This window comes from Martes martes (assembly GCF_963455335.1).
Source record: "Martes martes genome assembly, chromosome: 9".
NCBI lineage: Eukaryota > Metazoa > Chordata > Mammalia > Carnivora > Mustelidae > Martes > Martes martes.
This window is the reverse complement of record NC_137896.1, coordinates 102,929,019-102,947,791: the sequence shown is the minus strand read 5'-3', so window position 1 is coordinate 102,947,791 and position 18,773 is coordinate 102,929,019. Positions and strand designations below refer to the sequence as shown.

At 38.5% G+C, this 18,773-nt stretch overlaps 1 protein-coding gene across 1 annotated transcript in view; it reads right to left on the bottom strand.

The window, feature by feature from the left end:
• ANAPC1 (anaphase promoting complex subunit 1) overlaps window positions 1–18,773 on the bottom strand; it is a 99,041-nt gene that overhangs the window by 70,348 nt on the left and 9,920 nt on the right. Inside the window, exons 9-16 of the mRNA XM_080813136.1 lie at window positions 18,483–18,692; window positions 15,673–15,768; window positions 13,966–14,056; window positions 13,810–13,875; window positions 8,863–8,997; window positions 5,697–5,837; window positions 4,466–4,526; window positions 2,142–2,329 (exon numbers count right to left, since the gene is read on the bottom strand). Coding sequence (XP_080669262.1) covers window positions 2,142–2,329; window positions 4,466–4,526; window positions 5,697–5,837; window positions 8,863–8,997; window positions 13,810–13,875; window positions 13,966–14,056; window positions 15,673–15,768; window positions 18,483–18,692 — 988 coding nt within the window. The remainder of the gene's footprint in view (window positions 1–2,141; window positions 2,330–4,465; window positions 4,527–5,696; window positions 5,838–8,862; window positions 8,998–13,809; window positions 13,876–13,965; window positions 14,057–15,672; window positions 15,769–18,482; window positions 18,693–18,773) is intronic.

Below are 18,773 nucleotides of genomic sequence, written 5' to 3'. Positions count from 1 at the left end.
TAAAATATGCTGCATACTTAATTAGTGCTAAGGGAAAAACAAAACAGGTAAAGGAGATAAAAAGCATGGGGAATAGTAACAATTCCACATGGAATGGACAGAGCAGGCTGGACTGAGGTGCCACCTGAAGAAGACCTAGGCTTGTCTTGTCTGGGGAAAGGCTTTTTCTCTGGAGTTAATAGCAAGTGCAAAGATCCTGAAGCAGGAATACACTTGGTGTGTTCTAAGAAGAGAAATGGATGCCAGTGTGGTGGGGACAATGTGAGCAAGGCAGGGATGAGGAGACAAGATGAGAGAGGTAAGAGAGGGATGGGTCACATAGCACCTTGCACGCTTCTGGCTTTTACTCTGAGTAGGAAAGAAAGGTACTAGAGGATTCTGAACAGAGTAATATGACCTGACTTTGTTAGACAGGATTACTTTGGCTGTTGGGCAGAGAAGAAAATGGAACAGGTAAGGACATGAAATGTGAGTCAAAAACCAGCAAACATAATGACCAATGAGAAGAGCTCCTGCCTGACTCAGCTGATGGAGCATCTAAGTCTTGATCTCAGGGTATTATGCTGGGCATGGAGCCTATATAAATAAATGACCAATAAGAATCTGAAAAGCCCATTCCCGTTTACTTAGACAGGAATGAGAGAAAATGTCTCACTAAGTTGGCAAAGGTTCACCACACCACAAATCATCACTATGCTGAAATGGGCACTTCTAAATAAAGCTAGTGAGAATGTCAACTGGACAACCCTTTTTGAAAATTATTTGACCTAGTAATAGCTCTTCTAAGGTTAAATTCTTAGGAAAGGACTAGAGCTATAAGATCTGTGTTTGCAAACTATTCCTAATGAGAAAAAAAAACTAATTTAACAATGATCCATTAGCTGTTGGTTAATTATGATAAAACCACTTGGTAGCCTATTATGAAGATGATAAAATGGGGGGGTTCCTAAGAATTTTTAATGATATTGGAATTTTTCATTGTTGTTTTATCTAAAAGGCAATACAAAGATGTTCAGAGTGGTTATCTGAGTAGAATTATTTTCTTCTTAATTCTTCAATTCTCCAGATTTTCCTCTGTAAGAATGTACAGTCATAATAGAAAGAAAAAAATGATTTTTTAAATGAATTTACTAGTATGAGACTAAACTGTAAGCTGAGTTACCAGACAGAGGTAAGTATGTTCCAGAGTGATTTTCTTCAGAGTAACCCAGGCAAGGTTGTCCTAGGAGCGATCTCTAGACCCAAAAGGAATCACCAATACTGCTGGTTTTGTAAATAACCCTGTTAAAGGCCTATAAGAAAGTTTCTGGGATAAAACGAGGGATAGAATGAGGGATACAGCTTTGTATCATTAACAGAGTAGATACTTAGACTAAAGTCCTTTAAATCGCCCTCAAATCAAACCTTCCTCCCCAAAGACTAAGCAATTTGTGTTGTGAAAACAGTATAAACTACAGAGAAGAACACTAAGCCATCATTCAGAAGACACTGTCTAGGCCCTGTTTGGAGCAAATCACCAGTCTGTGTTCTCTCTGTGATTCAGTTTCTTCATTAATAAAACCAAGATGATTACTACTAATCCTAGCATAACTTCCAGTCATTTTACAAGGATGAAATGAGAAATTATAGTCAAATATGTTCTCCCATGTTACAAAACTCAGTAATTATAATTACTAATAAAATATGATCTTTAAATATTAAATGACATATGATTTACCATACAGGTAGACACAATAAGCCTTAGTATTATTCTACTTTGTTGATTAAATACTCAAAATACGCAACCTCAAATAGCAATGCTTAACTATCATTAAACAATGTTCCAATGAGTTAACATCCCTGTTAACCAAAACTTTATAATTTTTAATTATTTCTGACACCATTTGCTTTATAAATATCTTATATCATGGGATCAGCCAATATTACATAATTTATACCTTCCTTAGTGACTTCCTTAGTGCTGTAGAAATATCAGTCACAGTGCTACACTATCATGCTCTGTGCTGAAGAGGCCTGGGTCTATTCTACCTATTAGTAAACTGATCTGTTACGTACTCTAAATACTATATTACCAATTATGCAAACATTACATTGGTAACAACAGGATAACTCAGAAAAAAAACACAATTATATGTACTTACATTTCGGGTCCATGCTAAGCGATCTGTGTTATAACCCATCATGTTCATGAGACAAGTCACAAATAAATTCCACTCAGAGTGATAACTGGGTCCTCCTGGAGCGCTGTGGACACTGTACCACTTGACAAGCATCTGAACAGCTATTTCCTTTGGCAGGATAAACTTAATTGCTTGCAAACATGTTTGCACTATTAAAAGCAAAGATTAATTTTAGTATGCTTCCCATATGCATTTCTTTTCCCCTTTCAATAAGAAAGTTTTTTTTTTTTTTTTTTTAACTACTTTAGTGTAAATGCCAATTACTCTGAAAAGAGAACTGTCATTACAGACCCAGTGGGACAAAAACATTCCCAGCCGATCACTTGAAACTTAAACCAACTACTGAATCCAACAGGAACTGCAAGAGATTAAGGGCAGCTTTCCTCTCCCTCACTGATTGTGGATCAGAAATAAGACAACCAACAGTCCAGATTAACCTGAGACAGAACTGATTTATACCCACTGCCCTAGCAATTACTAACAGCTCCGTTTTCCTCTCAGAAATACTCTAGTTTGGACAATAAAGGACATTGTATCAAAAACATGTAATTTCTACGTGAATAAGTTCATATAAAATACTGCTGAAATACTTCAGTAAATATGCAATACTCAAAATATGCAACCTCAAAAAAAAAAAAAAAAAAAAAAATATGCAACCTCAAATAGCAATGCTTAACTATCATTAAACAATGTTCTCGATGAGTTAACATCCCTGTTAACCAAACTTTATAATTTTTAATTATTTCTGACACCATTTACTTTATAAATATTTTACATCATGGGATCAGCCAACATTACATAATACATAGCTTCCTTAGTGACTTCCTTAGTGCTGTAGAAGTATCAGTTACAGTACTACACTATCATGCTACTGTGCTGAAGAGGCCTGGGTCTGCTTTTCGTAGTTAAGTGGCCTCAAACCGCAATGTTTTTGTATTCTCACATCTTCTCTTTAGAGGATTCTCTTCTTCCCTTCCCACTGTCACCAGGCCCATCCTCAGCAGCATATCCTCTCTCATCAATTTGCTATGTGTGTATACATATAGCAAAGATTAGAGTCAAATAGAAGAAATGCTAGAAAAATCAAATAACCAAGTTTGTCATGGTTGAATCCAGAACAAGTGTAAACCAGATACTGCCTAAGGGGCTGAGGAATGTTTTTAAGTAAAGTACAGAAAGTTCTAAGCAAAGTACAGAACTTATGTGACTTCTATCTGGCTATGAGAGAGTAAGATTTTACTCTGCTTTCATTTATTTTATTTAGTCTGTTATCTGTTTTCATATTTTTTGTTTAGGTTTATACTTCTGAGGTATATGCCCTTGAAATTACTTGGTTAAATACCTCTTAGAAAAGCAAGGTATCTCCACACCTTCTCACAGTATCATTTTACCACACCAACGAAAGATAGTTCCTAAAATGAAAAAGTCATTCTATCCTACTTAACCAAATTCCAGAAACCACTCAATCTGCCAATGCTTTGCTTTGCCACTTAGATTTTGAAAGTAACAGATGTTGTGAATTTTCTTATACATTCTTTTCTTAACTCAGAACTATTGATAAATCCTTCCAATTCTGAAGTTTTACTATTCTCTATCAGAAATATCCTCCTAGTATTTTTCAAATTGTGTTTTAATAACTTAAGCAGACTCTAATTTTATTAAAATAAACCTGACTGTATTTTGACTCTAACACTGAGTTTTATTCAATTAAGGCAATTATGTTAATTTCTCAATTTATCTAACAATAGAAATATTTATTTATTTTTTAAATTAACATATAATGTATTATTTGCTTCAAGCATACAGGTCTGTGAATCATCAGGCTTACACAATTCACAGCAATGTCCATAACCCAGCCACCCTATCCTCCCCCCACCCCCCAGCAACTCTAAGTTTGTTTCCTGAGATTAAGAGTCTCTTATGATTTAAAGCCACCACATATGCCAAAAGATGTTTTAGCTGCTTAGGCTTCCTTGTTTCTCAGGTTTTCTTGCAAGAGGCATATCTACTCACTGCATGGCCTTCTTCAACATAAGAAATCTCAGAGAAACAGAACGAGTACATCCTTCAAGTATACTCCTAGTCTTAGAGCACACATGGAGGAGACACTGAAAAGTGATCCCCAGCTCTTCACAGCTTCTCTGCTAAGTAAAAACCTCAATCCCACAGCTTCAAAAACAGCAAATTTTTAAAAATCCCAATGACTAATTGCAAATCAGCAAATACTACAAATCTTAGCACTCAAACTGAGAATACACGGAAGCGAGGTCTGACCTCAATCATACCTAATTCAGAGGTGGCAATTTCAGGAATAGTGATCCTAACCATGGAGCCATTACTCAATTCCTAGGGGAAAGAATGAAAACAAACAGGAGCACATAATTAGAATTTGTGCATTCTAAGTCTCTGAATGTCTTAAAAATGGCTATGCTTTCTAAGACTGCCTGTCAAAGTAAAATTCATACAATAAATGAAAAATATTTTTCAAACAGAACTGATTTTCAAATTTCAGAAACTGTAAATGTCCTTATTTAAAAAACATTTCCAGGGGCACCTAGGTGGCTCAGCCGTGTTAGCATCTATCTGCCTTTGGCTCAGGTCATGATCTCAGAGTCCTGGATTAGAGCCCTGTGTTGGACACCCAACTCAGCGAGGAGTCTGCTTCTTCTTCTCCCTCTACCTCTCTCCTGCTATGCTCTCTCTAATAAATAAATAAATAAAATATTTAAAAACAAATAAATAAATAGCATTTCTAAAAGTTCTTGTTTTAATGAAATGTTTAATTTTTATACATACACTAAGACTCATCATCACTAAAAAAGATTAACTTTTAATGAAAAGATAAAAATACTGGGGCGCCTGCGTGGCTCAGTGAGTTAAGCCTCTGCCTTTGGCTCAGGTCATGAGCTCAGAGTCCTGGGTCAAGCCCCGTGTGAGGCTCTCTGCTTAGCAGGGACCCTGCCTCCCCCTCTCTCTCTACCTGCCTCTCTGCCTACTTGTGATCTCTCTGTCAAATAAATAAATAAAATATTTGTTAAAAAAGACAAAATCCTATTAATATAAAATTTAACTATTTTTTTTAAGATTTTACTTATTTCTTTGATACGAAGAGAGAAAAAGAGTACAAGTGGGGGAGCAGCAGGCATAGGGAGAGGGAAAAGCAGACTCCCCACTCATGAGGGAGTCTGATGTGGGACTCAATCCCAGAACCCTGAGATCATGACCGGAGCCGAAAGCAGCCGCTTAACCAACTGCGCCACCCAGATGCCCAAAATTCAACTATTTAAGTAAGATTTGTTTTTTAATAATTTTTAATAATAAAGCAACTGTAGAAAGGTAAGCAGAATTACTTCAAATTACTTTAAAGTAAAATAGTACAAAAAAGACATATTTTTTTAAAAAATCATAAAAAATATGTTTTCATGTTGCAAACAGAATTCTCCATTCTGACAAATTTGAAATGATAGTCGTATTTCTTAGAGAGCTACCTAATCTTTTAAAAATAAATATACTTACCAGAGTTACTCTGTTACAGACAGGGTCTCTTATGGAATGAATGTAAGTTCCAAGCTGTTGGAAAGTACAATCCTCATTATAGAGAGAATCATGAAGTTTTGAAGAATCCCTCAGTTCTGGAACTGGGGAGAACAGAGCCACCTGTAAACAGTTATAAACACAGATGAAATATTTTTTGAGGAATTAAGGATAAAAAAAAGCTCTTTTTGTACATGGTCTAACAATTGTACATAATTATTTAAAGCCATTCTGTTCTCGGTATGATGAAGCACCTTACAGCAGACCAAGATCTTCACCAAAGGCAACTTGAAAAAGTCAGTAAAATAGTAAAACATCTGATCAATAGCACTGGAGAGCTATGGAGCCAACCTAGACCTGAGCAGCCAAGATCTAAGAAGGGAGTCACAGGGAGATGGTCCAAAATTCTTACACCACTTTTCCTGGTCTTGGCATGTGCGATATTTGGTGGGGATTTGGTAGGGAGTATGGATACACTGAGTGTGCAAGGAAGGCCAGTGCTAAGAGGAAGAAGAGACAGCAACACTTCTGGCAATCTTACAGAGCTAGATACATAAACTGTAACTTGAGGCAGCCAAGGGAGAGATGACTTGAGGATCTAAGACCCCAGAGTGAAAGGAGAGCAATGAGAGAGCAAACAAACAAGACAGGTATATAGTGGTATCTCCCCTACAGCCAAATGTTTGTTCTGAACATATGAGAACATTTACTGCTCAATTGTAGACATGCAAACAAAAAACTTATATGATCTTAATTACTAATTAGATACACATGCTTCCAGCTTTAGATTGAGTCCTAAACACTGACCCTTTTTGTAATTCCATAATTCAAATCACAGGACATCTCTAAGTGAATATCTTATCAATACTGTTAGCCCATCAAGATTATTTATTATATTCAAGCTTCTACTCCCACAGCTGCCACAAAAAAGAGAGCTGAGCTCCACTGGTCCTGAATCTAAGTCTAACTGCACAATCAATGGGAAGTCATCAGCTAATGTATAATACAGTGATCTTGTGACTCCACGGCTACCACAAAGACACTAATCATTCCTGGGTTAATGGAATTCTAAGAAAGTTAGGAACCATTTTACATTATAAAAGACAAAAATTGGGGTCCCTGGGTGGCTTAGTGGGTTAAAGCCTCTGCCTTCGGCTCAGGTCATGATCTCAGGGTCCTGGGATCGAGCCCCGCATTGGGCTCTCTGCTCAGCGGGGAGCCTGCTTTCCCCCCCTCTCTCTGACTGCCTCTCTGCTACTTGTGATCTCTGTTAAATAAATAAATAAAATCTTAAAAAAAAAAAAAAAGACAAAAATTCCTCCAAATCACACAAAACTCTGACACTTCTCCAGCTCCCTTTTGAAAATTCTGTAAATGTCCTGCTTTAAGGGAAAAAACTCAATAATGCACATATTTAAAAAACAAAACCAAGGCCTAGACATTGACCAATGAAACTGCTTGCACCAACCTTCATTTTCAACTGCCCCTAAACATCTGCACCCAAATGTCTCTCAAATACAAACCCCCTTTCTCCAGGCTTCCTAACTTGGTAAGCAAAGGTGTCCACCTAGCTTGCTCGGAGAACTCTGAGCCTTGTTCCCCAACACCTCTCCCCAGCAGAGCACAAAACCAATCAGCTAACAGACTCTGCCATTTCCACTTCTCTAGACCTCTCATCTCACTCCCCTCCTTTCCAATATGCTGGCATAACTCCTCAGATCCTCTTGATGCCTCTTGTATTAGCACAGAAAACAACACTTGGAATCTCTTTGGTCTAAGTCCCAAAATAAACATCTAAAACACAGAGCCTAATATTCATAACTCCATCCTCAAAAACCTGTAATGTTCTGGCGATAGCATTCAGAATAAAAACCTTTTCATCCTTGCTGCCTTTAAGAACATGTTAGAGTCTAAATCCCAACTCTAACACTTACTAGCTATATGACTTTAGATAAGTAACCTTTTATCTCTATGTACCCATTTGTAATATGGGGAGCAGTATCTTCCCAACAAAGCCATTCTAAGGGATTAAATGAGTTAATACATATAAAACATTTTAGAAAAGTGCCTAGCACATAGAAAACACTCAAAAGCAAGTTATTATTACCCATCCCCTGCCCTGCCCCACCCAAGAGGCGACTTGTACTTTTATTAAGCATTCATTCATTCCACAGTCTTACACACTACATGATGGAAATATGAATATTCCAAAGAAATGTTCCGCACTTATCTGCCTCCACACACATTTCCCATGAGATTCCTCTTTGCTCCGAATGCCCCTTTTAATCTATAGATATCCTACTTACCGTAAAGGTCCAAACCAACTTAAACATGCCCCTCAGATACAAGCTTCTGGTTCTGCCACATCAACCCATCAGGATATATCTTTCTATCAACAAATCTGCTGTGGCACTCTCTATTCCTCATTCCTAAATCTTAATAATCTACCTTAAATTATAATTTCTCATGCAGCAGTACACTTGTTCCACCCAAATCAATTATGAGGTTCCTAGAATGAAAAGAATGTCTCATTCTCATCTTTGTAGTACCTTACACATCACAAGGGCGATCAGTAAGTTTACTAAATCATTTGTGTTTGAAAACATATATATTCTACCAAATATTTCCTGAACTTCTAATTCTGTCATTTTTAAAACAGAAAAAAGTTAACCATGGGAAGAACTAATATTTGAACCAAACTTCTTTAAAACACTATTGACTTTTTTAAATTTTAAGTATTTTTTAATTGAATTAACATATGGTGCATTATTAGTTTCAGAAGTAGAGCTCAGTGATTCATCAGTCTTAGATAATAACCAGTGCTCATTACAACATGTGCCCTCCTTAATGTCCATCACCCAATTAACCCATTCTCCTCCCCCATCCGGTCCAGAAAACCTCCGTTTGTTCCCTATAAGTAAGAGTCTCTAGGGCCACCTGGGTGGCTCAGTTGGTTAAGCATCTGCCTTCAGCCCAGATCATGATCCCCGGTCCTAGGACTGAGTCCCACATTGGGCTCCTTGCTCAGCAGGGAGCCTGCTTCTCCCTCTGCCTGCTACCCCCCTGTTTGTGCTCTCTGACAGATAAATAAACTCTTTAAAAAAAGACAGAGTCTCTAATTTAAGACAACACCTAATTCATTACTCACCTCATCCAAGGATCCAAGTAGTTTACTAAGAGGCTTGGGAGTACTGACACTGTCAAGTGGAGTGCTAGGCCGAGGCATCGTGTTAGACATTGTCAGGGAAGGAGCTGGAAGTCCAGGAATAAAAACCTTTCCTACCTTTAAGCAATAAAAAGATGTGGGAAAAAATATTGGCTTTAATGTATCATATCCTTAAATAAAATGTTATGGCACATACGCATAAATTTCTTTTCATATTCTAAATTGTACACACACCGAACACATCTAAAAAATGAATTTAAAAGAACTAAAATTTTAGTAATTCCACCATCCCCTACAAATATCTTGGTACAATTTTTCTTGGTCTGATTCCTTTTCTTCATTACTGAGGACTTATTTTGGCATAGGAAAGTGGATGAATGCTAATATAGTCAGAACATAATACAAAATCCCATATACTATGCATTTTCCTACCATATTGGTGGTAAAGACAGCAGGGACACTAAGCGTTCTGAAACTATAAGCAGCAATCTTGCTGATGACATCTCTGGTCAGAAAGAATGAACATCAATTACTTTCAAGGGGCTAAAAAAAATGAAGGTGATGCTCCACATATTAAACCCAATGTAATCAGAACTGTGCTCTTGAGCTCATAATCTGCCTCCTTCCCTCATAAACTCTCAAATATTTCCTCAAAAAACTTTATGTATATTCTTCATTAAAAGAGTTAGTTGACCCCTTATTTTGGCTATTCATGAGGTTCTCAGGAAAAACAACAGAAGTTCAGATCCACACGGGCTGAAAACTCTGATAAGTCTCAAAAGAAATAATCAGAACTCAAGTGAAATTCTAACAAAATCCATATTTATGTCCATATATTACCCCAAAACTAATAAAATTACAAAGTTACCCAAACAAAATCCTCAGGATTAGAAAATAAAATGAGGGTGACACCCAGTATATATAAAGTTTTTAAAAAGCTACAAGAGGGCGCCTGGGTGGCTCAGTCAGTTAAGTGCCTGCCTCCGGCTCAGGTCGTGATCCCAGGGTCCTGGGATTGAGCCCTGCATCCAGCCCCACATTGCCCTGCATGGGGCTCCCTGCTCAGTGGGGAGTCTGCTTTTGCCTCTGCCTCTACTCCTTCCCCTGTCATGCTCTCTCTCTCAAATAAATAAATAAAACTTTTTAAAAAAATAAAATAAGCTACAAGAGACCTCCAGTTAATGAAAATATGGAGTAAGCACATTTCATGCTATCCCTCCCACTATTTACAATAGAATCTGCACAAAATTTATAATGCAATGGAAGACTCTGAAAGCTGAGGAAAAGAAGACACTGGCTAGCGGAGAGAGGGGAACCCTCCTACACTGCTGGTGGGAATGCAAGCTGGTGCAACCACTCTGGAAAACAGTGTGGAGGTTCCTCAAAAAACTGAAAATAGAGCTACCCTACGACCCAGCAATTGCACTCCTGGGTATATATCCTAAAGATACAAACGTGGTGCTCCGAAGGGGCACGTGCACCCGAATGTTTATAGCAGCAATGTCCACAATAGCCAAACTGTGGAAAGAGCCTAGATGTCCATCAACAGATGAATGGATAAAGAAGATGTGGTATATATACACAATGGAATACTATGCAGCCATCAAAAGACATGAAATCTTGCCATTTGCGACGACGTGGATGGAACTAGAGGGTATCATGCTTAGCGAAATAAGTCAATCGGAGAAAGACAACTATCATATGATCTTTTTGATATGAGGAAGTGGAGATGCAAGGCGGGGGGGGGTTGGGGGGAGGTAGGAAAAGAAAAAATGAAAAGATGGGATTGGGAGGGAGACAAACCATAAAAGACTCAATCTCAAGAAACAGACTGAGGGTTGCGGGGGGGAGGGGGGACGGGAGAGGGTGGTGGGGAAATGGACATTGGGGAGGGTATGGGCTATGATGAGTGCTGTGAAATGTGTAAACCTGACGATTCACAGACCTGTACCCCTGGGGATAAAAATACATTATATGTTTATTAAAATAAAAAAATTTAAAAAAAAAAAAAAAGAAGACACTGGCTAGGGACCTGAGAACCAGAAATAACCTATGATGAATTCCCTAGGTGTTTTTGTTTCTTTCACTCTTTCCATAACTAGTTTTTGCGTTCTCAAGGGGCCTGCAACCCAGAAATGGCCACAGAAGCAAACCAAGAGAAACCTTGCTCTTTGTAGAAAAATGTCAGGAAAAGAGGGACGAAGCAAGACAGAGACATCTTCACCATACCTACCCCACTCCAGGAAACACTAGGAAAAAAGCCACGGCCCTCAGTTTCCTCTGTACCAGGAGCTGTTCTGGAGCCTATGGGCAGAGTTCTATCATTCCCTCTGCGAGGAACAGGTGGCGTCCCTCCCTCAGCACAAGGACTGTGGGCCAGGCCTATTCTGCATGGTGGTAACTAGGTGGTATCTCCTCCCCTCCTCATCAGGCACTGCAGGTGCAGAGACTATGAACAGACCACTGCTGCTTTCATAGCCAAGAGGCAGCCGCTCTACATCTCCCCATGGTGCAGGGGGAGGAACACTGGCTTTCATCCTTACTCTACAATAATAAGGCAGCATACCTTTCCCCTTCTGTCCTCCACAGAAATTATGGGTGGAGCACTGTGTTCCATCACCACCCTACAGTAACAAGGCAGTAACCCCTCTCTGTTCCACCTAGGGAGTGAGAGGAAGAATGGAAAGGAAATAAGAGAAGGATTTCTTAAATATGTGTATGAAATCCTGGGCAGACCTCTGAGTGAGCTATGTGTGAAACTGACCAAAAATGACACAGTAAAAGATCTAAGAACTAAACACTGATCTGTAACACCACTCAGTTCAACAAGCTGGCCTCTGGCTAGCAAAGAAATTGGGCAGATACAATCTCAGTAAGAGCAGACCAAAAAAACAAAAACAAAACAAAACAGGCCCCAGAAATACCTCTCTCTTTGGCCAAAAAAAAAAATCAGGAAAGGAATAGCTTAACAAGATCGAAAACTTTTAGACAATAAGTGATCTACTCCAGACAAACACCATGGGAAAGGGATGCCTGGGTGGCTCAGTCAGTTAAGCGTCTGCCTTCGGCTTGGGTCATGATCCCAGAGTCCTGGGATTAAGTCACACAGTCAGCTCCTTGCTCAGCGGGAAGCCTGCCTCTCCCTCTGCCTGCTGTTCCCTCTGCTTGCACTCTCTCTGACAAATAAATAAATCTTAAAACAAACAAACAAGAAAAACCCACCATGGGAAAAACTGTGTCCTACCTCTCAGTCCTGTCAGCAAAGTCCAAGTGGGGAGCCTAGATTTCCATTCTCACCTGACTCTAACAAGGCACCAATGTGAACGCTACATAAAGCAGCATTCAGAACTCCCATACACTGTTGAATGCAAGGATTAAGGGGACATACTGTAAACTGGTACAACCTACATCCTGGGAGACAATTTGGTGCCCCGCCCCCCGTGGCCAAATTGAACATGCATATACTCTGACGGTTAAGAGACATGTGTAAGAACTTTTTTAAAGCATTACCAGAGGAAAACAGCAGAAGCAACACAAACACCCCCAGTGACGATAAAATGGTAAAAGTTTTGGTATAACCATACAATGGACTACTAGAGAACAGTGAATAAATACAGCTACACATGGACACAGACAAATCTAAAAATAAGTAATAACGTTGAGCAAAATAATGAAGTCCAGAGAAGATCATATGGTATGATCTCCTTTATATAAAAATTCAAATTTAAGGAAAACTAAACAATTTACTCCTTAGTGACATGTACATAATTGCAAAAAAAACTTGTAATAAAAACAAGATTTTCCTCAATGTATAGAGAGTATGTTAAAAAAAACCCAAAACAAAACAAAACCTAGACCTAACATCAGACTTAATAGTGACAGGCTGAAACTTTCCTCCTAAGATCAAAAACAAGACAAGGATGTCCACTCTTGCCACTTCTTTAACTCAGTAAATGACAATAAACAATGAAAAGCTTTCCAAATAAAAAACAAACAAACAAGATTTATTGCAAAAAGTCAGTCTATCCAGGGGGAGGCGGGAGATGAGGATGTAAGTAAGGAAACAGCACCCTACAGACAATAAAGATACTGCCCTGATTGGTGGCCAGTGGTCATTGTAAGGGCCACTTCATTAGTCTTCAAACTGTGTATATGTATTTAAATTTTGCAATCTAAATTGTTAAAAATTTACATAATTCTATATATAAATTTCACAAGTGTTAAAAAAACTATACGGTGAACATATTACACATTTAATGAAACTTTATAAAAACCTTGAGACTTAACAAAGCTACCCATACATCAATTTCAAAACTATGTTCTTTATAAAACTTCAGGTTAACTTTTGTTTTTTCTTTTTTTTAAGATTTACTCATTTATTTTATATATATATATTTTTTTTTTAAATAATCTACCTATATTCATTAATGAGTCCCCATCTGTGCCAAATAGCACCAATCCATCTAACGGCAATGAGTCTTAGGCCTCCAAATTGGGACCAACCTAACTGGAGACTTCATTTTCTTTCTTCTTTCTTCCTGGATGGGAACTTCATTTTCAACTAAAAAAAAAATCTTCTGCCAAATTCTACAACCAAATTTAATATTAGGTCACTAATATTAAATATTAAACTAAACTCACATTAAAAAATAATAATCAGGGGCGCCTGGGTGGCTCAGTCAGTTAAGTGCCTTCAGCTCAAGTGATGCTCCCAGGGTACTGGGGTTGAGCCCCGCATTGGCTCTCTGCTTAGCAGGAAGCCTGCTTCTCCCTCAGCCCCTGCCTGCCACTTCCCCTGCTTATGATCACCCTCTGTCAAATGAATAAATAAATAAAATCATTTTAAAAGAATGTTTAAAAATAATAATAATAATAATAATAATCAAGGAGGTGGTCCTACAAAAGGATGAAAGGCTACTTACTACTTACCCGAACCACTCCTGTGTACAGCACCAGGTTTCCACTGCCTTCAAGGACCAGCATGGTATCTATCTTCTGAGAGAAAGACAAAAATTTTATTTTCCAATCTGTGCAAATTATAGAACATAATGATTTTCAACTCTCAAGAAATGTGCCTGCATTTACCTCCACTGGTGCTGCATCCTTTGCGTGTATGTTGGTGATGGAGCCAAAGATGAGCTGAGTTTTATCATTACTCTCTTGAAACTTTACACAGCTAGATATTAAAATAAAAAGAGAAACAAACTACTGATATGCGCAACAACTTATAGTGATCTTTCAGGTATTATGCTGACTGGGAAAAGCCAATTTTGAAAGGTTACATATTGTATAATTCCATTTATGTGACATTTTCAAATGACAAAATTTTAGAAATGGAGAACAGATTCCCTGGTCGCTACGGGTTAGGGATGGGGTGGGTGGGTTTAGTGTATGGGACTATAAAGGAGGGACATCTTTGAGGTAATAAAGAAGTTCTGTATCTTGACTGTGGTGTTTGCACAAATTTACACGAGAAAATTTCATGGAATTATAAACACATACAAATGAGGACACGTAAAACTAATGAAATCTGAATAAGGTTGTGGATTGTACCAATGCCAAGTTCCTTATTTTGATAATGTACTATAATTATATAAGATGTTACCCTTGGGGGATAAAGAGTACAGGGTACACAGGACTGCCTCCCTACTATTTTGCAACTGCCTGTGTTTTATAATTATTTCAAAATAAAAAGGTAAGTAAGTGGACAAAAGATATGAATACACATTTTTACCTAAAAAGATAAATGACTGGCCAGTAAGAATATGAGAAGACGCTCAACATCATTAAGTCATTAGGGAAATGCAAATTAAAAACACTTCATCACACCCCCTAGAATGGCTACAAAGAGAAGGACAACATGATAAAGAAAGTGGAACCCTCACAGATTGCCAGTGGGAATATAAAAGGAGGTAACCTATTTGGAAAACAGTGGCAACTTCTTAAGAAGTTAAACGTGAATTTGAATTTACTGTTCAACCCAACAATCCCACTCCTAGCTATCTCAAGAAAAAAGAAATCATGTAGGTCCACACAAAGATTTCTGCTCCAATGTTTACAGGGCCATAACTCACTATGGTCAAAAAGTGGAAACCATGTCCATCAACAGATGAACGGATAAACATAATGTGGTATATCTACATAATGTACTACTACACTGGGAGAGGAATAAAGTTCTCATACATGTTACAACATGGTGGATCCTAGAAAATATTACGCTAAGGAAAAGAAGCTAGCCACAAAAAACTATATTTGGTATGATTTTATAAAATCTCCAGAAAAGGCAAATCTACTACACAGAAAGCCTACATACAGAGTGATCACCTGAAGTTGAGAATCAGAAGAGAGACTAACTGCCAATCAAACGCAAGGGTTCTTTTTAAGGGGACAGAAATGTTATAAAACCTGATTATAGTGATGATTGTGTTAACTGTAATTTTACTAAAAATCACTTAATTGTACACTTAAAAAAATGTCAATTTTTTGGCATGTAAATTTTTTTTAAAGATTTTATTTATCCATTTGACAGACAGAGATCACAAACAGGCAGAGAGGCAGGCAGAGAGAAAGGGAAGCAGGCTCCCTGCTGAGCAGAGAGCCCGATGCGGGGCTCGATCCCCAGACCCCGAGATCATGACCTGAGCTGAAGACAGAGGCTTTAACCCACTGAGCCACCCAGGTGCCCCTAGCATGTAAATTATTTCAGTGAAGCTACTTAAGTTAAAAAAAGAAAAAAGAAAAAGCAGTCCTAAGTTTATTTGTACAGAATCAAAGGGAAGTAGGCGTACTTACCGTAACTGAAGCTCAGACTCCACTAAAAAGCACAAGAACTTCTGCCCACACAGGTCAGATGTAATAAACACTTTGGAGGCCTGTGAATTTTTCTCTCTGTAGCAGATACATTTATAAAGTAACTGTCAGCATTGGTTCCAAAATCTGCCACTGTAACTCTTAATGAAAATATCCTGCAAGAAATCTTAAAACTACTTGGGCCAAGCAGTAACACTGAAGACCCCACAACACTTCTAATACTGGAACTTCATGATCTCTGAGATTCCTTTCAGTTCTTTGATTCTGAGTCCATTCTACAGCTTTTGGGGGAATAAATTATAATAAATTTAATCCTTAACAATGACCTTTTTAATTCCATACTAGTAAAGTTATGTACTGTTAAAGCTGCAAACTTGGATTCCTATCCTTTAAAGGTTGTAAGGGGTCAGACCTCTTATAACATGACCTCTCCTATCCATCCTCTCTCAAATTAGGTTCTACTTCATCCCTCTTTCTGAAACCATATCTTTAATTTCCAAAGATTTCTTTCTAGAGTGGTACAGGAGACCATAATTCTGTAAAATAATAATCTGCAATATATTAAATTTACCAACAGATATTTAAAGACAAACGATTTTTAAATGTAGGAAACTTTTATTCCAGTTACGAGGAACAAAACCAGAGAAGCTACTTCAACACTGTATTCACACTTTACTTTCCACACTTTACTATTCCCTAACCCCTAAGAACATGCATTTGCCTTATGCGTCACAGAGATAATGCGACTGTAAGGCTTGAGCCCAGCCTCCTGCCCTATGTATCTAATAACCATCACTGTCTTTTGTCTTTCTCCTGAAGGCTAATCTCTCTGCTTGCGCGCCTTTCTGGTTCCTCGTTCTATCTGTCATTTCCTCTCTCCTGTACTTCCAGTGCTTTCCCTACATTGAGTATCGTCCTTGCAGCCTACTCTCTTATATGAAGATAAAAATCTTGAGATATGAAGATGGACTAAATAATAAATGATACAAAGGACATACTGTTAATTGGGTGTAAAAAATGGTATTGTGGCTAGGTAAGATGTCCTTATATTTTAGAGATGCTCGCTAAGGTATTTAGTCACAAAGACTAATTTTCTCTAATGTAATTCAGCAGGAACAAAACTCTCCCTTGACCCTGAGACTCCCTCTAATATTGTATCCCCATCCCCAATCCATAAAATAATCTATATGTCAACGTTCACTTCCTCAGTACCCATTCACACCATTCCAGTCCACAGCACCTCTCCCAAGTGCTCTGGCCAAGGTCACCAGCGAACTCACTGCCAACCAGGTACGTCCTGAGTTCATTGCTTAATGCCATACCTCACCAACACTTGGCAATACTGGCAACTTTCTTTGTGAAAGGCTCTCTTTTCCAGTGTCCCATGACACTTCTGCTGCCTCTCACACCTAAGCTTTCTTGTTCTCTCTATAGCAGTTGTATTTTTTTTTTAAGATTTTATTTATTTATTTGACAGACAGAGATCACAAGCAGGCAGAGAGGCAGGCAGAGAGAGAGAGGTGGAAGCAGGCTCCCTGCTGAGCAGAGAGCCCGATGCGGGGCTCGATCCCAGGACCCTGGGACCATGACCTGAGCTGAAGGCAGAGGCTTTAACCCACTGAGCCACCCAAGTGCCCCTAGCAGTTGTATTTTTTCTCTTTTTACCCCCAAAAGCTTAGGTTTCCAAGACTTCAGTCCCTAGCTCTCTTCTGACTCTACACAACCAGATCAATTATTTGGAGGTCTCGGACCCCCTATGAGAATCCAATGAATGTTAAAACCTTCTCCTTAGGAAGTCTTATAAACTAATGTGCACATGATTACTGTATGATGCTAGGTCACTAGACCCTCTGCAACTGCAAGCTCATCCCCAGGCCCTCTAGGAACCTGATGTCTACACAATCCTTAACTTCTAATCTACTTCCCTTGCCTCAATCACCACGTACAAGCCAACAACTCCCACATTTATTGCTCTGCTCTTTCCCCTAAGTTTATGACCCACACATAAAGCACCTTAACAGCCCTCATCAAATAGAGCAGCCCTAAAGGGCAATCTTTCTCTCAACTGTCCCCATTCCCAACCCTTGCCCTTCCTTCCGGCATAAGCAAAGTGAGAGTATTTGTACATATCACACACTCATACATCTGAACTTCTGTTCTGATCATCCTGCCTACTGCACCCTTCTTCCCTTTCCCACCCAGCAAATACCTACTATTCATCTTCCCAAAGCCCTACCAGCAGAGTAGGCAGTGCCTCTGTGTCACCAACTTCAGCTGTTTCTTTTCCAGGATAGGGACAGTGACCAATTTGCCTGTTAACCCACAACCACTAGCAAACACACTGGAACTGGCTGAATGAATGATTGACTAAAGACAACATAAAAGGAGAAAGACCACCCAGAATAGAGGTCTAAGCTGCATATCCCAGAAACAACTCCTGGCACTCAACTAACATAAAGATAGACCTTTAAAAAAACACTATTAAAACACCGAGTTTCTTAATCTACAGAAATTAGTTGCTTCTCTCTAAAACATCAAACACCTCAAATCTAAGAGATTCTTACTATTATAGAAGAAACAGGAAATGATAAAAGAATACTTTTATAATCACTTTTAATACCATTAATAGCCTCTTGAAACTGAGGCAGCCTTAACATTTATCTCTACATTTTTATAAGTAGTTAATAACTGATTATATTAAAATACTAAAGAAAACTCTAAGCAAAACACCAAGGGTTTTCTAATACTTGTACCAACATTTTTCTTTGAATATAAAAATATATATCCCAAACCTTATGTTAGTAATCGTTTCTGTCCATAAATGGTCAATACAAAGTTCAGGAACAATTGGCTCTGTTTCTGGTGCAAGGAAGGAGCCGTTAGAATTACTATTTGGAGAATGAGAAATACTATGTCTCTTTGGAGACTGATTATGGCTTGAAAGGTTGAACCTCTGCACCCCTGAAAAAGAGTGCACTCCTAAGGCAGGAGAATGAGCACGACTGCAAAATAAACAGAGAGAAGGCATCACAATTAAAAAGGCAGGCTGACAGAACATGCTTTCCAATCACACTTCCTGAAAC